We start from the raw sequence: 23,880 nt of genomic DNA, 5'->3' as shown, positions 1-23,880 counted from the left end.
AAACGCCTTCCTTCCTTCCTGCGGGTTTGCATTACAACCTTTATATATACAGTCTATGATTTCAACACAGGAAAATGGAGAACTGGAAGATGAGTGGAAAAGCGTCACATAAATCTTAGTGCCCACAGCTCCGTGGGAATTATTATGTGCAATTCATTTCTTAAGGTTATACAATTTAAGTCATGTTTAATGATCTTGAACGTCACTAAAACATAGCTATTAAGAAAGCTATTTCATAAATGGCTAGATCTTGATAGCAATTATTTTTATAGTTTTGTGTTAAAATATTCAGGAGTTAAATCATTTGAAATGCACAGTCCTGAATGTGGGTTTGTGATGAATGTGGGGATCTACAGGACACACATTTTCAGAGTAAAGGCTTTCACATTATTATAATTATATTTTTATTGAAATGTAGATTTTACACCACAACGGAACAGAAAAGCAGGACCAACCATCATACATTGAATTCCTTGACTAACAAGAGAAAGATTCATTCATTTAAATACATATTTAACCAGAAATGGGCCGGTTCTAACTTCTAAGGGGTTATTCAGTTAAGCCCGATGAGAGGGGATACAGCTGTGCACATGTCATCATTAACAGACGTCGTTTAAGAGTGACGTTTGAGTGAACGAGGACGTCCCAATTAATACCTGAGGACTCCTCTGTCCTCGCGTCTCCTCCTCATGTCTCCGGAGACGGAGCTAAGACGCAAAGAAGGGACGCGAGTGAGGGAAAGGAGGAGGTGAAATATTCAATTGAGACGAGCCTAACTAATTCAATAAACCGGAAGTTGTGGTTGCGACTCGCCATTAAAGCAAAGAAGAAGAAGAAGAAGAAGAAACCGGAAGTTTGATGTAACGGATGCGGAAACGGAAGACCAGCTGATCAGCTGGAGGAGAAACGTCGAGTTATAAATACTAATACAACGGTGTTTTGTAGGCTATAAATGACCACTGCGTGGGTTTAAGCAGCCTCTTCGTATACTTTATGGACGGAAGTAACGACGGATATAAGTAACTTGCTTTGACGTTAGTTTCCTGTAACCCTTTTTGGCTTCCATGTAAACATACCTAACGTGACCGATAGCATACTGTTCTGTCGCGAGAGTCTAGCTGCTTCAGCACGCTGAACTGCTGCCTGGGAGAAACGGGCTGTGATGTCTCACCTCCTTCATGAGTCATGAATCCCGTCATTAAAGAAATTGATCCGGTTCACAGGTACGTTATAAAAGTTAAATCCATCTGATGTCATACCGTAACAATATCATTTACTGCAAGGAAAGATAAAAAACAAACTGTGATGAACCGTGCGCAACCACCACTGCCCTTTTATTGTTAGGTTCCCTGTGATCTGCGAGGGGATTCATGGTTGATGCTGATCCTAAAGGGAGGAGTTTACAATGTCACACAAGTGTGAGTCTTTTGTCTTTGCTAAGTCGCGACGGTAATTTAGTGAACCTGTATGGCTAGCATTGAAAGGAGTCGAAAACTGATTGACGTTCGCGGAAGACGTTCTTCCTGCCTGTTTTATGTTATATGCAAATGTATTGATTGATGCTTTTACTGAACTATTGAATATTAAAGTTTGTCCGGACATTTGCCCAAGCTGGCTCTAAAATAAGCTTTATAAATCACTGGGATACAGCATAAATTAATATTTGAAAATACTATTATTATTATTATTATTATGAATTAAGGTGTTTAATTGCATATGGAATTCAGGGACATTCTTTCAAATTAGACTTAGTCCAAAGTGGTAACACTTAGAAAAATAATCTGACATTTGGATTTAATGCTTGTCTTGATTTGCTGAAGTCTGTTTTACAATTCAATAGAAAACGGATTATAAAATACATTGCCTATCAATAGTCATCATAGAGTGGCGAAGTCCCTCCCTTTCCGGGGGACCTCCATGGGACCTTATTTCGAAAAAAGAAGGTATTGAAGTCAATGGAGAGAGAAAGATTATCTTTCGATCCCGTTTGAATTGTGCCACGAATTACACATATGATGTTTGCAGTGGCGTTTTTATATGTACAAAAGTGGTGGGGCACAAACAACTTAGATGTCTATAAGCTTCTGCAGTGAGGTTCATGGCTGGTGAGGCACTGGCTCTGACTCTTCAGGTTTACAAATATTATATTTTGACCTAAATCAAAATATAATATTATTTTCAAAAGCTTTTTTTGTCTGATGCTTCAATTAATTTTAAACAGACAGTTCAACAAAAGGATACCCACAAAATGTAATTTGATCATTTAAATATTGAATTGTTCTCTCTTAGTAAGATCCCATTTTCAATACAATTGCAGTCTTACCTTGATTTGAAGATGAAGTCCATTTGCCTATCCTTCTGGACAAAAATCTCTATTACTTTTTTGTAAAAGTCCTCCTTATGTAGTTTCAAAAGTCTATCAAAAATCTAATCTAATCAATAGATTTATGATTCGAAAATTATAAAAGTAGGGTAGACATGTGGATATTATCCGACTGAACAAAACGTGCATTTATCTAACAGGTTTGTTTCCCACAGATCTTATTTGGAGCTATTTTCTAAAATCCTATGGAGAAATATCATTGCTTTTTTGTGGAGGGAAGCCATGCGCAGTTTATTTCCGGGTTGTAGGACGCCTCACTGCAGCTCTCTCGTCTCCTCTTCACACACCACACTTCGCGGCACAGGTACTTACAGCCAATCAGCTCTGAATGATGTGAGATGACGTATGGTGGGGATGGCAGCACTATGCCCCTATGGTCATTATTTTTTTGCCACACACATTAAATGGGACGATACTCTGAGCATGCGCAGTGTAGTTTTTACAGTCACCATTGACTTAGATGCTCACACTTTTTTGGCTGGTGAGCTACTTTTGAAATGACCAGCTCACCGAGGTCTACCAACCAAAAATAAAATCCCAAATTGCAAGGGTTGCTGAATAACACGTTTTATTTATACATGGGATAACTACAATAGGGCTGCAACAAACGACTCATTTGATAATCGATTAATCTATCGATTAATGAAACGATTAATCGACTATTCGGACTATTACTGTATGCCTTGCACAATTTCTCAAACGCTCTTATTTAGCCATCAACTTTTAGATTTAGCTTGAGGTTGTTTTAGGCATGTGGAAACTAACAATGAAGACAATAAAGATGAATACTTGATTACAAAATACATATATTATTAAATTAACTTACAAATTGTTTACAAAATTAACTTTGCTTTTTATTTAAATTAAATAATATTTCACATCAAAAGAAACAACAATGTTTTAACAAATCATATTAAATAATCTGATGACAGAACTGTAAACAGAATAGCTGAAACTTTAACAAAATAAAGAGTAACTCAGTTTCCTCTAATCATTAACCCATGTTTGTATCATTGAGTTAACTCCGTGTGTTGCTGCTAGCATACATAACACCTGACGTGGAAACGTTACTCGTGGATGGGGCTACAGAGCTACTAGAAAGACAGTGGAACCCGGTGCATTCCTCCGTCTGGATGTGGAGCACTTTACTAAATGTTTAGACACATTGCTCGTGTTACCGCCCTTACATGCTAAACACTCTTGGCAACGAGCATTGTCCACATCGAGACGGGTAACATTTAACCACACCTTGGAGCGCTTCTCTCCGCCATCTCCTCCGTGTGTTGCTGCATGGAGCAGCTCCGTGTGTGTAAACTGCCCCGCCCCCTCGCACACGGGGGAGAGAGATCTAGTCTGGATCGGAAAGATCGAAAATACACCGACCATATACGCATTTGTTTGTCTTTTTGCATGTTAGAAACGAGTTGGCGACACTAAGACTGCGAGATCATGTTTGTGTAGCAATAATACATGACCTTTCTCTTTCTCAACTCGCTACTCGGAGGGAAGTCGCTGTCACATGCCTTGTGAACACTCCGATAATGCCTCTCCACGTTACCTTTCTTTGGCAGAGCGACGCTTGCTTTACAAATAAGGCAAATAACCTTTGAATGTGACATCACAACAAAATATTCTTCCTCCCATTCTGGGTGGAAGTGGTTTGTCTTTAGCTTCTTGCTCGGTCCCGCACTCATTTTGTTGTTTGTCTCTTTAACTTAATTTGAGTTTTCCCGGCACTTGACTGATTTGGTATCGCTTTGCATTCTGGGTTAACAGACTGGAAAGCGATAGGTCGCTTTTTCTGTCAATCAAGTAAACTCCTGAATTAAGTGGCAGGGAGACCAAGGGAGGAGGGATCAAAACCTGTTTTGTCTATTTTAACGGAGCTGGATTTTTTTTTATGAATGACTCGCGATCTACCAGCATTGCCCCCGCGGTCGACGTAATGGGCACCTCTGACTTAGACAGTGAGAGGGAGGGGCATGATCGGGTTTTGTCCCACATGGCTCTAAACAGCTCAATAGGCACACTGTAGACACTAATTAGAAGAACACAGACTAAAACAGCAATGTACAGACGAATCAGATGATTAAACGTGATCTTAAAATATATTTTTTTGCATTTCTTTTAATCATTATTTTTACTTTCTGCTGACACTAGGTGGGGCTGTGCCCCTCCTGCCCCTAATGACCAGTCGCCACTGGATGTTTGTCAATTTAAAAGATCATTTAAAGTAAAAAAAATAAAAATGTGTCGTAAAACTGTGAAGTAACACTTTTTTGTGTGAAATCGCTCAATGAACTACATCTCCCGTTTCGCACCACACACCAAGACGGCCGTCACGTTGTAACATTTCACTTCTTTCTTTCAGAATGAGGTGGAAAGTATTAAAAGAGGTGAAAATCACTCCAAGTCTGGGCACGTTGAGAGCTGTACAAGGGGAGTGAGTCGGTTCCTAAGAGCCAGCATGCGGGACTGGGATTCTGGGATTTGTAGTCTTTCCAGTTGCGTATTTGTCATAGTCTTATATTTCAACAGTTTTACAACAAACTGTGACTTTTTTGTCATGGAAATTATTATTTAAGATTGACAAACATCATATGTAATTCGTGGCACAATTCAAACGGGATCAAAAGATAATCTTTCTCTCACCATTGACTTCAATGCATAATTTTTTAGAAATAAGGTCCCATGGGGCGGAAGTAGATGGGCGGGACTTCGCCACTCTATAGAGGATATCCAATAAATGGTTAAGAAACAACCAGATGTGCAATCACCGCTAAATGCACTTTAACACAGGGGTATCTCCTCTTGCACTTTATGTAGCACTTTTATCTTCTCTTGCACTTTATATGTCGTTGCTGCTATATTGTACTCCCATGTGGTAAATACTTGTGTATGCTGCTCTTGCTCTTTTGCACTTTTTGCATATCATGTATTTTGTTTTTGCTATGTTTGTAAAATGTAATTTTCTTAAATGTTTTATGTGAGGGACTGCGGATGGAAATGAGCTCAAAGCTAAATCTGGCACCGTTACGCTTGACACATTTGAATGTTTTAAGTGTTCATTATTGTGCATTGTCCCTGCCAAATAAAAGATTACATAAAATAAAAATAAATAATAATCACTTTTTACTTTGGTTTGATAGATACAAATGCAGTCTAGTAGGAGCAGATTTAGGGAGTAACGGATTACATGTAATGAGACTATGTCATCAGGATGCAAAAAAGGCAACTGTTATCCCTTACATTTACAACAAATATGTTATCAGATTACTGTTACATCTGTAAAGTGTATGTTGCAATTAGGGTTGCAAAGGGGCGGAGCATTTCTGGTACATTTCTGGGACGTTTCCATGGGAAGTTAAGCTGGAGAATTTTGGAAATATTAGATGCAAAATTAAAGAAAACATGACATTTCGACAGATTCTTTAAAAAAAGAAAATGTAGGTAGAACAGAACCCGTTTTAATTATTTTATTGAACAATTATTTGTTTCATTGAAGAAAGAAAACAGGAATGTTGCACCCCCATCCAAAAATCCCCACAAAGTCCCATTCAAAATGTTAAATGAAAAGATGTGGCTTCATTTGCCTTGTGCTTTGGGCTCAAAAGTGTGATCCAGTCTTCTTGAAATCATCTGTGCATGTGATGGAGGAATGCACAGTGCCTGTAGGGGGTGTGGTCTCAATAGCCATGCAGTAAGCAGTGTGCTATGGGATGGATTTTCAAGTGTACTTGAATGGCATCTGTTTATTTTAGTCAAGATTATTAAAATGTACTTTCCCCAACTATATTTAAGTTCCCTGTGAAGAGCCAACCTTCAATTTTGAAAATTCCCAGTTTATTCCCGTTAATTCTCATGGAAAGTTTCCATCTTTGAAAATTCCCGGAATTTTGCAACCCTAGTTGCAATACATTAAATAAAATTAGATCAAAATATTACAACGCCTATGTTGTGTGTGCTCTTAATCCATATATACTGTAGTAAACAAAACATCAGTTTGTTGTAAAAGGAGCTGATTTTATTTCTGCTTTGTGAACTCTATTGTGTTGTAGGCTTATTCTTTAGGTTGGAAACTATACACCTACTGCCTGAATGTTCTTCATGGTTTACACTTTCTTTGGTTAATTTGTTATTTTTGGATTAATTCAGTATGTGACCCCACACGATATAAAATAGTGTTTGGGGGCTTAACTGTATTTATTCAACTAAAACAGTTTGCTTAGATGGTATTTGTGCTTGTTCCACTGTAGTATGTGCTCATGTGTTTCATTGTTGAACAAAAGCCTGCATTTGCTTTAGGCAGGTTTTCCTATAAGTAAAGTCTCTGATCAGATGACACATAATGAAACTGTGATAATATGAAAAATACAATATATCATCAAATTGTTATGCCTTAAATGGGGAATTTCTGGGGGAAAACGTATTCATGATGGAGTCAGGAGTCAGACAGTGTTAGGCTAGCTTAGCAGGTTATATGTTTCACCCTGCTAACAGCCTTTATACTAAGCTAGGTTAACCCTGTCCGGAGCTTAGCTCTGTAACTAACACACACACAAGCTAGACATTTTACACTGCAGACATCTTGACTTGCCGCTGAATAGAGCGCCACAGTGACGCATCCTAAAACCCGGAAGTAAGCTGCGCATGGGTTCCCTCGACAAAAAAGCAATGCAATTTCTCCATAGGATTTTGGAAAATAGCTTGAAATAAGGTCTGTGGTTGACACACATTTAAGAGACAGACCACGCTTTGTTCAGTCGGATAATCTCCACATGTCTACCCTACTTTTATCATTTTTGAATCATAAATCAAATCGATAGATTTATGATCGATAGGTTTATGATTCGAAAATTAAAAAACCTCTATGGAGTTAAGTCTATTCATTTAATGCTTTACCTCTGTGTTACGTACCATGACAAGTTGAAATGTCTCCTGTGAAGGAGGCTTGTGGATATCAATCTTCTCGTTTCAATCAAAGAAAGAAATACAAATTTTAAAAGCAACTATTTCTTGAAGTACTCTGAAATGCAACATTGTTTGGATCTAAACCTGTGTTGTTTTGCAAATTGTATACAAAATGGTGCTGCGTTGGACAAAAGCTTTCATCAATGGAATTTGTCAAATCTAAATGTGTTTTTTAACTTTGAATCTTAACTGTTTTTCATTGACATGTTTCTGTGCCTTTTTTCTCTCAGCAACACCACCATTTCCTACGAGGCAGTACCTGCTGTGGGAGCCGATGGAACCAACATCATGAAACTGATTCCTGTACAAACGGTCAACAGACAGTTTTTCCAATCTCCAACAAGCCAACCTGAAACAGATCCTACACCACAGAGAGCTGAAGCCATGAACATTTCATCAGAACCTGTCCAGATGTTTAAAACAAATGTGGAACCTACTAACTCAGTGAACAAGTATTTATCCCAGCAACAGAATACAAGGTTAAGGACCATAGCTCCAAGTGCAACACCTGCAGCTAACATTGGGATGTCCGGAAGAGTTCCGAGTCATCTCCCAGTCACAGTGAAATCTCTAGAACTCCCTAGAGGACAGTGCCCACAGACTCCCTCTAACACACAAGTCCAAACAGTCCCAGCACCTGAACTACCTAAGAAACAGATTTTGACTTTGTCTGCCAACTCCTCTCCGAGTACAGGCTTGTTCAACGGGTTAACTTTAAGCTGTTTCAATCAAGAGTTTGATCAAAAGATGGATTCTGCATTTAACACGCTCCAGTTTATTTGCAAGGTGGCAGGTAAACATTCATTAAGACCTCGATTAAAAGATTCACCACATTTAACATTAATTCCAAAGGGTTCACAAAAGCCCAACAGCCCCATGAAGTGGGTAGTTGGTGAAGAGGATGGCTCAATAGTTCCAACTCCTGATCCAATTAATTCTGTAACTTCAGAGGTCCTTCGAATTGTTGCAGAGAGAGAAAATGCTAAAAAGCTCTGTGACGGCATTACCAAACCCAGTCATACTCTTGAGCCTGTTCCTTCTCTTGTTGCATCAGAGATTATTCGAGTTGCTGCAGAGAGAGAAAATGCTGAAAAACTCTGCCAAGTCATGACCAAACCGGGTCCAACTCTCGAGCCTGTGCCATATTTTGTTTCTTCAGAGATTCTTCGAGTTGCTGCAGAAAAAGAAAAGGCAAGCAAGCAATGTGATGTCATTTCAAAACCACTTTCTGGGTCGAGTCCAGGCACAAGCGTACACAGACAGAATCACAACTTGGTCATCAAAAACAGAGAGGATGCACCACAGCAAAAGAAGGTAGATATATTTAACATTCCTCGTATGGCAGTGCCTACAAGAAACAGTGGGGAAGTAGGGAGAAATCCGAGTCAGATTCCAGTCACAGTGACATTTCCAGCACTGGGAACAACCGCGAGAAACGGTGAGAAGTTAGGGAAAACCCCCAGTCAGCACCCAATCACAGTGAAATCTACAGCACTACCCAGAGGACATGGCCTTCGGAGTCCCCCTGATACAGAAGTCGGACCAGTCCTAGTATCTGTAGTACCACCGGCTATCAAGAAACATGTTCCTACTTCATCAGCCAACTCCCGTCCAAGTTCAGGCTTACCCAATGTTGTCAATTTGTCCCCTACCACAAGTGTCAACCAAGGAGTTAATTCACAAAGTGATTCTACACTTGAAATACGCAAGTTTATTTGCAACAATTCCCCAAAAAAATCATCTGGACCTCCATCAAAAGTTTCAAAACCACACTTAAGATTGATTCAAAGGGTTTCAAAAAGGCCCAACAGCCCCATGAAGTGGGTTGTTGATGATGATGATGATGATGATGATGGCGGCGGCCCAACAGCTCCAACTCTTGATCCCATTGATTCTTCCGTTGCTTCAGAGATTTTCCGAGTTGTTGCGGAGAGAGAAAACCTTGGAAAGCACTGCGACGTCATCCCAAAACCAGAATCTGGGTCAAGTCAGGGCAAAAATGTTCAAGGACCGGAAACCGTAATCGTTTGTGATGGTAAAGTGTTTTTAGTGCCAAAACATTGCAGCTTACAATTTGAAACTGGGAAAAGTAACTCGCCCTTGGCAGAAAGCAAAGCATATGAATTCAACAAAACTATCGGACCTTCTTGCCAACAATCAGTGAAGGCATCTGCTCTTCAGAAAAGGGGGGGCCTCCAAATAATCCCTCAAGATGAGTCATGCGAAGTGATTGACCTGTGTGATGATGGCGCTCACAAGGACTCGTCTCAGCCATCAGTTCATACGCCAGGAGTCACTCATCCATTCACCTCCGACAGCAGCAGTGGAATATGCTGTCAAATAGAAAAGGATACCGACAAAATTGAGGTGAGGACAATTCTATTGCTACATTACATTTTATACCCCATAGTGTTACAACAGGATTCCATCACATTTGACTGCACAGTTACAATGGAGCAGGCTTATGCATATGAAAAGCCAGTCGGCCAAAAGACCTGTAGTTTTCAATGCCTCATCTCCTCCAAGATATTTACCTCTGTACACGCTATATTTTTCAATAAGGTAAACAAATACGGTGCCCCACATTCATTTATGTTGATGAACAAGGGAACATTTCCTATTAATACGACATGTTCTATTCCTGAGGACTTGCAGTTCAGGGTTCACCTTTTTAACTTAGAGAATGTGCTCAATCTACAAACAGAAAGACTCAAAGCACAAATGGAGAAGTTGCGATTTTTAGCTAATTCAAAACAACTTCAAACTAACCATCAAGACCATAAGCTCATTAGGAATATGTTATAAATAATAAAGGTAATAAGAAGTGTCATTTTATAATAGACCTTTATAGAAGCAGACTTCTTTTCGCTGATTATGAGAAAGAACGCAGGATTAAGACTTGCGCTTCACTTTGAATACCCTAAGGTTGCTACTTGATCAATAGGCTGAATACAGACTGAACTGTTTAAAGTCTATGATTCCTCTGATCAATGTTTATTGAGTACCTGCAACCAAAAAGTGACATGTATTTTTTTCATGGCTAACTGCAGGGACATTTTGTTTACCAGAAACGTAATGTGAGAATACCTTCAGGTGTTACACGTGGAAACCTGCGATTGGCTGACAACTACTTAAAAACATACCAATGCCTAACATGTTGTCATGTGTGTTCATTGTATTACATTCAATTGCAGTACAGTAAAGAAATGACAAACAAGGTTTGAGTTCATTTAGAAAAAGTGTAACAATTAAAAGACCAAGAAATATTATAGGCAGAGATATCACAAATAACACATTTGCATTTAAGGGGCTTTACAATAGAACCGACAAGAAACAACTCCACTAAGTAATCTCAAAACCACAAATGCATGTTTTTTACATTTCTGTTTGTGTACAGATTGAGCAGTCTGATACAAAAGGTGAATCAGTTAGTTTGAGAAGTCTTGGTAGTTGTATTTAATGTTTTAGACAGAACCAGGCTAACGGTTTCCCCCTGCTCCCAGTCTGTATGCCAGCCTAATAACGTCCTGACTCCAGCTGTGTAACTTCAGCTGCATCCACATCATACGCCTTTTGCTTTTTGCTCACGGTGGGCCTTACGGTAAAAGTTATGTTTTGTTACCATGGTCACGTCCACTGGTTCTGATGCTAAATACAGCTGTCATCTGATTGGTCCAGACTAATATCTCAACAAATATTGGATGGATTATTATGCAGATGTTTTGTGAAGAATAACTTGTTGATCCGCCGACTCATTTGATTAGGTTTGGAACCAAAAGGTCCTCAAACACTGTGACATTCCCATCAACCTCATCTGTACCTTGTGTTTGGTGCTAAGTAAGAAATATCTCATTACAAAAAGATGCTGATCCTTTAACATTATTGCTAAACATCCGCATTTTTTATTTTGAGCATGCTGACAAAGCGTCTATGCCCAAGAACCGCTGTTGTAGAGACGCTAATATAACTTGTATTCTTCTTTTATGTATTGTTTGAATTGAAAGAGTTTATTTTTCTTCTCACAGTGCTCTGTGAGTCCTGCTACAAGTTGGACATCTACGCTGGCAGCGGAATCCTGTAAAATGGCCGATCCTCTGCTGAGACACATGTTTGGAATAACAGCCGATGTGAAAATTAGCCTGCCGAGAATTGACAAAGACTCGTCTGCAAAACTTCTACTGAGTGAGTCCATAAAGTCGGTGGAGGATAATCAGGAACAAGCGAGCGGGTTGCAACAGGAAGATGTTTCTTTACAGGACCTTTACAGTCTACAAGACAGTAACAGCTGCAATGGCACCGTCAATGTCCCAACAGGGAAAGTACTGAAAACTGAACCAGAGGATTCTGACAGTCCAACTCCTCTCTATGCGTTTTACTATTCAGGTAGCACTCTGGACAAGGGAACATCATGTCATATTAAAAGTGAGCCAGAATGTGGATATGTGGAACCCATAGATGAAGATTTCCTCAGCACAGATGAAAGCAACATCCCCAACTCACGGGACATCGCTGGCCGGCCACAGACTCCGACTTGTGTGGATCCAAACACAAACACGGGGAGAATGGGAAGAAAAAGGAAGCGCACGATGTGTCCTTGTTGCGTCCCTGCGGGGGGGCACGGTGCAAGGTCCCAAGAAGAGCCCAAGAAGTGGGCATGGGAGACGGCGCAGACGAGTAGAAAAGGGGGAAGAACCAAATTTGCTAAAAAAGTTGGGAAAACATCTGGAAAGATCAACTGTCAAAAAGTGAAGGAGTGTAAGGCTGCTGAGGGTCTAGTGAGTGACAGTGAGACCACTGTCACTGAAGTAGTCAAACTACACGAACAGATCCAAAGACTCAAAGAGCTTCTGCACGAGAAAGAGGACGCTTTAAAACTGATGACAAGCAGCGTGGGCGGGGATCCAACAATTTGAACTCTAATATTCTAGGAAACGTTTTTTATTATTAGAATAGAATATGTTGTTCTCCCATTTATGTTTGTTGGAGTTAGCAACTGTAAAAGCACATCTAATGTGAGAAATTGATAAATGAATAAGAAATGCTTTAGTAAACACTGTCAGTATGGACTTTATAGTTGGTAACTAAAAAGCTATTTGCTTACTCATTAAGTAAAAAAAAAAATGCTTAAATGTAATATTTCCTAAATGGACTAATACATTATTAATATGTTATAAGGGAACTTGTACAAATAAATGACCTTGTTGAAGTGACTCATGTGAACACTTAATCCATGAATGTTTGGATGGAGTTACAGTTTGACTTGTGTTTTTAGCAGCATTTGGGGTGAGGTTATCCTGGTCAGCAGGATTCAGGTGTTGCAGCAGCACGAGGACCAAAGTAATCACTGAAAGAGAAGGGACATTTATTGGAAATATATAAGATTAAAGGAAATAGAAACTATATAAGACTAATTTAATTTGGAGTAACAAGGCAAGCATTGTATCTATCAATCTACTGTTAACATTTCAAGTGGTGGAAAAGTACTCCTTTAATTGTGTAAAAGTAGAAATACTATGTTCTTGAAATATACTCAATGTATACTTTGTGTAATAAAAGTACTCAGAATGGCTCTTTTTTCTTTTCTTTTTTTAAAACAATATTTCAGAATATTTGTTTATAAGCAGTAGCAAAAACATGTCCAATTATTTGGAAGTTGTAGTGTGTAAATGTTGAGCCATTTGTAGAAAACAAATGTAGAGTAAAAGTACAATTGTCTCAAAAGTGTAATGGAATATAAGAATATGTAGCATTAAATGAGTAAATGCACTTTGTTACATTCCAGCAATGGTTATCAAAATACAATGAATTGTTCTTCAACTCAAAGTGAAAACAAAATCAAATGCTCCTTCGCAGCCTTTTGCAATATTATGAGATTACTTGAGAATACTCTTTCCAAACCAGAAGTAAGACTTAAAGCTTTAAAGACCTCCAGAATAAAAAATATATAATTGAAGTACTATAGCTTCAGTACTTCAATTATTTCATAATGACATACCCAGTAATGGATTGTGTAACTGGTTCCAAAGAAAATATGAAAATGTTATGCCACATGTCTCTTGTTAGCTGTAATTGCTGCAAACAACTAGGCAGTCGGAGCTGTGTGTAATTTAACGGTATTTCCTCTTTGTTATTGGACAGCCACTAAGTCAATACCATAGACCAGTGGTTCTCAAATGGGGGTACGTGGAACCCCAGGGGTACGTTGGAGTACTGCAGGGGGTACGTGAGATTTATTTTATGTTAATGGCAAACATTAATGCATTTACACAAACTACTAATAGTAGATTAACTACTTTATTCAGTTTACAGTAATTCTGGATAATAAAATGGGGAAAATAAACGTCTTTTCCTCTCCCTCTCCTGACAGCCCGTCAGTCTCGTGCAGCTCGCTGAACCTGTAATAAGTGACCCGACAGTAAAGAATAAATATATGTATAACTAGTTTAGCTAGTTCCAGAGTAGATGAACTAGCTAAGTGTGTTAGTTCTAACTCTTAGTGTATTTAACTTTGCTCCACTCAACGGTCCGTCACAGCGGGAGAGCTGTGATCATGCAGAGATGCGTGCTTATATATTTGTTTCTCTTCATTCCCCACGCCCCAAAATAGATAAATAAATAAATATACCAATTTTAGGAAAAGTAAGGAAGTTTGAGCAGTGTGGGTTTTATATTAACAGAGTTACACATATTTCAAAACGCGTACCTGCAGTTTGCCTCCCTGTCAGAATGACAAAGGAAGCACAAGCCCATGGTTCTCACTAAATTGTAAGTACAACTTATTAAAAAGATCAGTTCAATGCAACTAATGTCGTCTTAGTTTTATTGCATGTTAAAATTGGTTTGCCATGAATTTAGTGATGGATTGTAAACATTTTAAATGTAGCATTTAAGTGTTTCTCAGTTACAATGTTGTTTTAATAAATCAGACACCGATGGTGCAGCGCTGTACTGTACCTCTTTATATGGCATATTTCCCCTAACAAATAGTCTTTGCGCTGATCAGGGGGTACTTGGCTGAATATTTGGTGTGGTCACATCACCTGGCTATCATAACATCAACTGTAGAATGAGTAGTTTATATAATTAGGTCTTTACATCTGTTTAATTGTTGCTGACTTTATATATGGGCCAATGTGAAGGACAACATTGTTTGTTTTAGTACATTAGGCTATAGGCCTATATTTTTGCATATTTGTGTGCTCCGAACAAGTTTTTTTAGACGGTTCGTTTATGTGACGCTTTTGTTCTGAAGATCACGACCCGGAAGTTGTAGTTTTTTCCAGAAAGTAAAACTGCAACTGAACGTCTCTCAAGCTGGATCCGCTCACCCATAAAGGTATGAGCAAAAATATAGGACCTTTCCTATTCAGATACCGTAACAATTGATGTGTTGCATTAATTTGTTCACTGTCGAAGATATTGTTTGTTAAACTGACGTGGTAATCTTCGGTAACAATGGCGATAACTCCAATGGCGTTAACCTGTATTCAACGCATGTCGAAACTCCAAACCCCTCTAGCTTTTCACGAACCTTCTGTTTGAAAGTCTGAGCTGTTAAAGGTTATAAACGTATACAACGACCAGGGCTTTGTTAGCCTTCAGTCGTTCACTTCATTATTTTCTAGATAGAGAAAAACAATTAGGCTAACTGTTTTAATTCAAAACCGGAAGCCATATAAACCATTTGGCGAGCTCCAGTTTAATAAGGACGTGGTTCTTTTCAGGTGTGCCAGTTTACAAGACAGGATGACCAACTTGTATACCGAATTACATGCAAGTGTACTAGTTAAAGTCATGAATGTAAAAGGTTAAAGTAGACGCCGCGCTGACAGTTTCCTGTATTTATGTTGTTTTTTCCATTGTTCCTTTAAAAAATCCGTCGGCATGTCAAAGTGAAAAGTTCCAGATATTGACCCATTATTTGACCTTTTGGTTAAAAAAAAGCTAATATTGAACAAACTCTTCACAAGCCACATGTATAATACTGTATATTATGAAACTAAAATGTATTATTTAATTCGGAAAATAACCTGTCAAGGCCTGGCTGCTAAATCCTAAGAACTGTTACAGGATTTGTATTTTGAAAAGTATTTTTTTAATTTATTATATCATAACTTAGTACTTTTTTTTAACATATGTAACATTAAGCTGTCTGTGGCTCTTTCCTGCTGTAACGATGCACATTTCCCCTCTGTGGGACTAATAAAGGGATTCTGATTCTGATCAAAGCTGCAAGTTATGGTTAGTCTACCATGTAAAACCTAACATCGACTTCTCCAACAAACAGCCATGTTTGTTAGCTTTGTAATGTTATATAAATACATTAACTTGTGCACATTTAGAAGAAAGGGAAAACCGGTAGGCTACTTGTGGGTTATCTGTTGCAACGTACCATTTATCTTGTTTGAGAAAGTTTTGATTGTATACTGCTGTTTCTGTGGAGATTGCTACAGTGTAAGTCAATCATTTCTTAAATACTGAGTGCTACATGTAACTTCTGAGGCCTACAGGGTTTCTGTCTGGTATTGATTAAAAAAAAAAAAAAAGACCAAACGCTGAATTATGGGTCGGAAATTGTAATGTAAATGTTGGAAACAGGTTGCAAAGCTGTAGAAAAGCATGGTTCTCAAGACGCATAGTTTTTCTTAGAAAAAAAGCAAGATTTCAAACCCATGCCACTGTTATTTTGACACAGGGAAATACAGAGCATGGATCACCTTAAAAAACTGGAAATCTACATCCCATTGGAAGCTGAGGTGAAAAGCATCCCTCTGTCAAGCTTACCAAACAGCGTGATTAGACGAATGGGCCTCCCCTCAGACCCCAGGCCTCTCTCAGACTCTCCAGAAGGCATATGGATCCATCCAGCAGTCATACGGAGGAAAGGCCAGAAACTCACCACCGCCACAGGAAACGGTGAAAACATGACTTCACTGCTGGGCAAAGAGATCCGGGGTGATCCGGGTCCGTTCGAAATGTCCTTTGTCTCCGCCAACCTCACAGCTTACCGGCTGCTGAGGGACAACATGCCTGGGGAAAGCATCTCCGCAGACACAGCACACGCCCACCCATTACCTCAGGGCTCAGCTCCACAGATGTACAAGGATGCTGTTGTCATCTTCCACGGACGCGTTTACCTCTCCAGCAGGAATCACAGTCGAAAACGGAGACGTCAAGGGAAACATGAACCACAGCCAGCCTCCCAGGCTTCCATTCCTAAAAATAAGGTAACTTGACATCAGTTAGTGATGACATTCAATTCACACCGACAAACACATAACAACAATTAATTACATGGCAGGTTATTTGACACAATTTAGGTTTTAGAGCACCTGGTTATGGCCCCTAGACCCATCTAAGAAACTGGTGCAAATTTGTCACGTCACTATAACTCTGAGTACCACAATCAGAATTAAGTTTCCCTCGTACACAAGAAAACATCAAAATGTATTTGAGAGTTTCAAATCACTTTGTTTGTTCATTTACCACAGAGGATTTCAATTACTCCTCTAGCTCCCTCCGCAGGACCATTTTTGTATTTGTATCTCCTCTTATTTAGGCTCTCCGAAAAGCTGAATCATCAGTATGTTGCTCGTTCCGTTCTAAAACAAATGTATTTGCAATTCATGTTTCGACCTTAACCTATACTAGAGGAACCTTCTACATTAATGATGCCTATCTTTGAACTTGCTTATAAAGATGATAGAAGGCATATTTTTGTCTGTATAAAGTTTTAAAGCGGAACATTTAGTTGCAGTAATATTGATCTAAGATGTTGTATGTCCTCCTGCAGCGCCGGTCTCCCCAGGCTTCTCTTGAACAGGCTAATAAAGAACTACAGGGAAATACATCCTGTTTCATTCGGCCACAAAAATCTCCAAAACAGCAGGAGGATGTTCTCACAAATACAGATAATCATCCCACCACAGACCAGGTGAGTAATATAATAATCAAACCATCAAAAAAGTACTTTTATTGGTATAGTTATTTACAATGAAACAAAAAGTATGAGCTATTCAACAATAAGGTTAAATAAAGTGAATGAAAAATGCCTTCATGTTAATGGCAAATCGTGCCAGCTCTCTGCAAACCCTTCCATTACAGTTCAAACCGGAGAGACGTGATGTAAGAATTACATATTTATTGTTTACACGTCATATGAATGAAATGATTGCCACGATAATACAACAGGAGAATGTAATGGTGTTTGAAGATTAGGCCCCGGTTTGCAGGATAATCATTCAGGAGGGAAAGAACCGCTCCGATGAAATCCCCGGGGTCTAGACACTGGTGGGGGTGATGAGTAGGTGAGACCGGTCTGAAGAAGGAAGGTTTAGCTTTGTCCTGAAGGAGACGGGAGGCGTGAGGGGTGGAGGCGTGTGATCATCTGCAATGACAACTGACAGGGAGGAAGAGCAGGCATTTAAGGAATTTAGCATGTGCAGCGATTGGCTGCTGAGCTTTCATTTCAACTGAATTTTAACTTGCATTATTACTTCGCAAGATTTTAGGTGGATCAGATTGAAATGTATGCAAGGAAATACAGAAAGAAACGCACAAAATGAAAAATAAACGAGCAATTTCAGAGGTTCTCAGGGAAATAAAGCTTGTTGAAGAAAATACACTTTATATAAATATTTGAGGGTTCACAGTATGTCTAGTAACTATGTAACCAAGGTGGAGCATGTCAAAAGAGGAAAGAAAATGGCCCAAGCTTTGAGCCATGGCCTAGATCAGGGGTGCCCAACCTTTTTTTAACCGAGAGCTACTTTTAAAGTTGCCAGTCTGCTGAGATCTACCAGTCCAAATAGAGAGGCGTAGCCATTACTTCCAGGTAAATACACACGTCTACTTGTATAAAACTGACCTTTGTACGATTAATACTTCATAAAATACTGTAGATCCTTTATCTTACCTCTTTCTAATCTACACACATACAAGTATTCAACTGAAGTTACACAATTGTTGTTGATACAGAGTTGGAGTTTATTCAAACGTCACTACAGTGGGTAATGTTTTCAAGAAACATTGAACAGTGCTGCCACATATGACACAGGACAAAAAGAAAATACTCTGAACCCTTTCTTTGCCATTATATAAAAATAGTGTTGCTACAAAAGTATAAATTAGGCTTACTAATAAGACAACTCAGATCTGAAGCTACACAGGAATCTGCTGCCAAAGTGCAATTTAAAAAAAGATAAAATTAATAGAATCAAACCCTTTTTTTGTTGCATTTTAGTAGATTATAAAAATAAATGCCTTTAAAATAGGATGCAAGCAACACTAGTTTCTTAACCTGAATTGAAAATAGACTATAATACATTTAAGTTTGCATTCTTATACCATTTTGTACAATAATTATAATGAATGAGTTCAAACAAATTAAAACTTACAGCTGATTAATAACGGTATCTAGCTTGAGTTTTTATTATACAGTATCAAAAACCTGTTGAAATGCTGCTGTTATTTTTACTGTCCCCCAAAAGCGCGTCAAAACGCGTCCAGGAATGCTTCTTTCACAACTTCGCCGTCTTTGAAAGACTTCATGTGTTTCGCAAGAACGTGACTGACACGATAAGATGCTATGGTAGCAGCCTTGCTCTTGTTGTTGGGCCTGGTGAAAATGGACTGCTGTGCATTTAGCTGTCCTTTCAGGCCCCTCCCCTTTTGGGAGCGTAGGGCAGAATTAGGAGGGAAATCCGTCTCGTAGCGTTTGTGCACTGTTTTGAAATGCCGCTCCTAAATTACCCTTCTTCGATAAAGCCACGCTCGCATTGCAGATGAGACAGATGGACTTTGAATTGGAATAGATACAAACATAATCATCCTCCCACTCGGAGTGAAAATTATATATTTTGGGCTTTTTTGCTTCTGCCATAATTGCGGTCTTGTGTGTGTGCGGACTGTCACTCCTGTTCACACGGACAACCTCAGCGAAATAGTGCCCACTGCCCAACAGCCACGCCCAGACACATGGGGTCACGCCGGCCAATCACAAAGCTTTGATGCGTTCAAGTGCATTATTCTGGCACAGGAAGATTATGTTATAGGACATTAACGATAAAACAGAATATTGTTGTTCTATTTTTAGACGTCGATCGCGATCGACTGGTTGGGCACCCCTGGCCTAGATGCTGCAATAACATCAGGGTCCGTGTACTTTTTATCAGTTTGAATTTTCGTTTAAACCAAAAGCCAAAAACCGGATATAGTTTTTCGCACATGGGGTACACCATTAGCCATTTTGTAGAAAAGGACATTGAGCTGCCTTGTTCCTCAGATAGATCTCTGCCAGAGAAACAGGGTTAGAACCACTGTGAGTAAAATGTTGATATGTGTAAACTTAATCTACTCACTGACAATATAGAAACCAGCGACGTGCAGTCAGGGGAGGCAGAGCCTCACCTGTCATACTCCAATGTAACGGAAAAACAACTAAAGAAAAACTAAATAGTAATAATAATAAAATGTCTCCACTGATCTGTTTTGTAAGTGTGATTTCTGTTTGATTCCAATCACTTTTTATAGTCAAAATCAGCAAATTTGCCGAGCTCCGCTACAACTACGGGGAGCAATGAGAAGTGAGGCAGGGACGAGCTCTGCCTCACGTAAGCCCACAGTAACTGGCTGGAGCGCGGGCACTAATTTAATGCGGGCACTTATTTTTTGAGCGCGCTCAAGCCAGTTACTGTGGGGTGAGGTGAGGCACAGATGAGCTCTGCCTTGATTGATTGATTGATTGCAAAGTTTATTAACAGCTTGTATATTGGGTACAGTACAGTACAGCTCAAAACATACAATTGTTAAGGGGATGCAGACCAGAGAAAGACTTTCGTCTTGTTTACATCAGGGTCCCCCATTTCCAATTCATCATATCATTTAAGACATATAAGACATATTTGACATACAGATGGCTTATTTACAATTTACATACAGATGGTTTTTTACATACAGATTGCTTATTTACAATTTTCATTTTAGATTTTGTTCTAATACATCCTAACCGGACATTTAAGACATACCAAGTCTACAGATATACAGTTAGTAACAGAGTCTAAAATGCGAGTATATACATAGATGGGGGGGGGGGGGAAGCTGTCCATTGAACGACAGGTTGAGATTTGTACCATTACCGGGGCCAGTTTTGCAATGCTCTCCCCTGAAGGTGCTCTTTAAGAGAGGTTTTGAAGGTAAGTATAGTTTTACTTTCCTTTACAGTTGTGGGAAGAGCGTTCCACCTTGATGTGGCATAATTGCGAAACGTGTATTCCCCTTTTTTTGTGCCAAATCTGGGTTTCACATGATTTGTGGAGCTCCCTCTACCTCACCTCAGAATGCGTCACCCCACAGAAACTGGCTGGAAAGCAGGCCCTAAGCGCATGCCTGCACCATCTCACTGTATGTCACCAATGTAATGTTTGTAGATCCCTTTATTACATTTATCCTTGCCATCCATAGTCTCTAAATAACTTATTTCACGTATAGATATTTAGGCTCGCTGGTCTCATCATACAACAGCAATGAAAAAAGCACCAGGGGAGGCAGCCATAACCTCTGCCGTACTGAAGGGGGCGCACGTGAGCCCACAGGTTCTTGTTGTTACGGTTATTCTACGCATAGACGGTAGACGCAAACAACAAACTAGACTTTTGAAACTAGAGGAAGATAAGAAGGACTTTTACAAAAAAGTAATAGAGATTGTTGTCCAGAAGGATAGCATGGACTTCATCTTCAAGTCAAGGTAAGACCACCATTGTAATAAAAATGGGATCTTACTGTTAGGGATTAATTTTGTCTTTACTCCTTAGACATTTAACCTTATTTTGTGTGTTCACATGTACGACCATCCCTGCTTCTAATCTCCCGTAAGGAATCTGTTGATGCAGTCGTATGTTGATACTAGGTTTTACAGTTTGACCTACAGGGCATAGGGAGGTTTTGCGAGTGTGAGAACGCTAGCTTCTAAGCTCCAGAGATGGGAGAGACATCTCCTGTATCTGCAGATGTGTTTACGCCATGGTTTACGCCCATCCCCAATATGTGGATTTGACTCTCTGTAAACTAGTTAAAAGGTCTACCAAGATGCGAGGCTGATCAGATTTGACATGGCAAACCACTCGTGCAGTCAGAACCTTTGACTGTGTGACTTGTGATGTGAATTTCTCCAGCCGATGCTTGTATTAAATATCAGTGTTTGACATCAGAACTCCTGCTCGTCCCGTGTCTCCTTCATGAGTCGGTGACCCCCACTGCATTGCTACACAGAAGTTTCCTCCATATTTACTAAGAAAGAACAATCCAATATTTAGATTTTGGGTATCCTTTTGTTGAAAGGTCTGTTTAAAATGAATCGAAACATCGGACCAAAAAAGCTTTTGAAAATAACCGAATATTTCGATTAAGGTGAAAATATAATATTTGTAAATCTGGCACTGACTGAAAGAGTCAGTGCCTCACCAGCCACGAACCTCACCGCACGTCACTGATAGAAACATAACAAAAAGGACTTGGCTCTCAATCAACAACGACCTCATTGAAATGTGTCGTACGTCTACAGTTTGGCAGTTGTACCTTATGTTATAGTCCTCTGTATCAACTGTGGATTTTTGGTTTCAAGTACCTGTACTAAGAAACCTGACAAGTGCACACAAACCTTATGTGATTCCACTTTGTATTTCCTTCAGGAGCTGCTCCACGAAGAGAAGAAGAAAAGCACCACATGTAAAGTAACACAGAGTAAAAACAAGAAGAACAGTGATGTATCTTCATCCAAAACTGCACATTCAGTCCTTCAGTCCTCTGCCGTTGTGCACAAAGTGGACAATCCTTCTCATGGGGACACTGCAGCAGACCCAGGGCCGTCCTGGCTTCAGCCTGAGTGTGAGACACAGGACCTGGGCAATGAAGAATCCCACTGTTTACAATTGGACAGCAACGCTAACAACATGGCTGCTACTGAAGAGCAAAGTAGGGAGTTTGATCTGTTGGCTAAAGAGGAAGAGATCTCTCTGTTGCAGGCTAAACTCAGACGGCTCTCAAAAACCAGCCCTCCCCTTTCTGAGTGATGAATGAACGGTATTTACTCTCAACAGTAAATGTGCATTAGTAACAGGGAAATCAATAATATGATTAAACCAGGATTCTAGTGTGCATGTAAACATACTTGATGGCAAGATGTTTTGAAAGAGGTTTTTGGGGATCTTTTGCTTCTTAAGGCCAATGTGTATAACTATTTTGATTTGATTTGATCCATTATATGACTGTCTTTTAGACAAACCCACTATTTTGTACTGGGACGCATCTTTTTCTCAACCCCATTTTTATTTTCACTATTCATGGACCTTTTTTTTCCAAAAGCCTGGATATAGTTTATCATCTGGTGAGCGATCTGGTGTATCTCAACCAAGAGACTCCATGTCCTTAGAAACCTTATATAAATGTCTATAAAAAAAGTCATATTGTATTGAACCTGTTGTTGAGTTGGCTTAAATCAATCTCTTACATTTGGCTCATGTTCCTCTGATGGAATGTTATTTAATTTGAAATGTGTTTGACTTTTGAAGTTGTGTGAGTGACTGAAATGAAAACTAATGCAAAATGTTTCTGTTTATTTTTTAAAGCTGCGTTTATAGAGCTGTGTACTTTATTTAGAGAAGCATTCTGCAGATTCTCTCCCAGATGATCTCGCAAATACATTTGACTGTCTCTGGTGCCTTTAAATGAGATTGCATCTTTTTATAAAACAGTTTCAGTTTTATTTTTGCGTAATAACTGTAATCGTAAACTCACATGACTTTATTATTTGATCAGTCTTGGTTGACATAATGAGCTCACCACAGACTGCATTTGGTAGCTGTTTTGGAGCTTTACATTGCATTTGAAGAACTTCTCGCCCATGATGGCGGATCTCCAGTTTGCAACAATATGAAATATGTTGTATTTCTGCCATAACTGCATCAATACTGTTTTTATGACACAGTAACAAAGTATAACACGGAAAATGTGATTCAAAAAATAAATAGTCACAATAACATCCCTAATATGGGCTTAACAGGTCTCCACTGGCACAGTCCTGTTGATGTTTTTGACTTATGAATTCAGATGTAGCTGCTGTTGGCCTAGCATTAGCCGCAGTCTGATTGCTAGCCTATTAATTCATATGTAAACCCTAACCCTCTGTCTACCACCTGTCCTCTGGACCCTATCCCTTCAAACCTCCTTCAGACTATCGCTCCTGATATTCTACCGTTTCTCACCCATTTCATCAACACTTCTCTAACTTCTGGTCACTTACCAAACAGTCTCAAGGAGGCAAGAGTAAACCCTCTCCTAAAGAAACCCACTCTCAACCCGTCTGATGTTATAAACTACAGGCCTGTCTCTCTCCTCCCGTTCCTGTCTAAATCACTTGAACGCGCTGTCTTTAAACAACTCTCCTGTTATCTCCATCAGAACAACCTTCTGGATCCGCACCAGTCTGGTTTCAAGGCAGGTCACCCAACAAAAACTGCTCTCATTGCTGT

General features: G+C 39.4%; 2 protein-coding genes across 4 annotated transcripts; both read left to right on the top strand.

Annotated features, from left to right (window-relative positions):
- The first annotated feature begins 849 nt into the window (after positions 1-849).
- On the top strand, positions 850-12,923 carry LOC117547735. Of its 3 annotated transcripts, XM_034218535.1 has the most exons (5): positions 850-1,223; positions 1,345-1,418; positions 2,539-2,687; positions 7,585-9,721; positions 11,380-12,923. In XM_034218535.1, exons 4-5 carry the CDS (start codon positions 7,643-7,645, stop codon positions 12,265-12,267), a joined length of 2,967 nt encoding a protein of 988 aa, XP_034074426.1. In that variant the 5' UTR covers positions 850-1,223; positions 1,345-1,418; positions 2,539-2,687; positions 7,585-7,642; the 3' UTR covers positions 12,268-12,923. The 3 variants fall into 3 exon arrangements, with proteins under 3 accessions (XP_034074426.1, XP_034074424.1, XP_034074425.1); XM_034218533.1 differs by lacking the exon at positions 2,539-2,687; XM_034218534.1 differs by lacking the exons at positions 1,345-1,418; positions 2,539-2,687.
- A 1,664-nt stretch (positions 12,924-14,587) lies between these two features.
- On the top strand, positions 14,588-23,408 carry si:dkeyp-110g5.4 (uncharacterized protein LOC561637 homolog). Its single transcript, XM_034218433.1, has 4 exons — positions 14,588-14,690; positions 16,050-16,581; positions 17,148-17,288; positions 22,042-23,408. The coding sequence occupies exons 2-4, from the start codon at positions 16,063-16,065 to the stop codon at positions 22,420-22,422; spliced, it is 1,041 nt and encodes a 346-aa protein (XP_034074324.1). The 5' UTR covers positions 14,588-14,690; positions 16,050-16,062; the 3' UTR covers positions 22,423-23,408.
- Positions 23,409-23,880: the final 472 nt, after the last annotated feature.

This window comes from Gymnodraco acuticeps, unplaced genomic scaffold (assembly GCF_902827175.1).
Source record: "Gymnodraco acuticeps unplaced genomic scaffold, fGymAcu1.1, whole genome shotgun sequence".
In the NCBI taxonomy this organism is placed as follows: Eukaryota; Metazoa; Chordata; class Actinopteri; order Perciformes; family Bathydraconidae; genus Gymnodraco; species Gymnodraco acuticeps.
The sequence above is the reverse complement of the archived record's forward strand: the minus strand, read 5'-3'. Positions and strand labels throughout refer to the sequence as shown.

Excerpts from the sequence above, each read along its gene's own strand:
- si:dkeyp-110g5.4 (XM_034218433.1), top strand. The coding sequence starts at position 16,063 with ATGGATCACCTTAAAAAACTGGAAATCTACATCCCATTGGAAGCTGAG. Across the intron at positions 16,582-17,147 it reads CTTCCATTCCTAAAAATAAG|CGCCGGTCTCCCCAGGCTTC; the intron begins GTAACTTGACAT and ends GTCCTCCTGCAG. Across the intron at positions 17,289-22,041 it reads ATCATCCCACCACAGACCAG|GAGCTGCTCCACGAAGAGAA; the intron begins GTGAGTAATATA and ends TATTTCCTTCAG.
- LOC117547735 (XM_034218533.1), top strand. The coding sequence starts at position 1,378 with ATGCTGATCCTAAAGGGAGGAGTTTACAATGTCACACAAGT. Across the intron at positions 1,419-7,584 it reads GTTTACAATGTCACACAAGT|CAACACCACCATTTCCTACG; the intron begins GTGAGTCTTTTG and ends TTTTTCTCTCAG. Across the intron at positions 9,722-11,379 it reads AGGATACCGACAAAATTGAG|TGCTCTGTGAGTCCTGCTAC; the intron begins GTGAGGACAATT and ends TTCTTCTCACAG.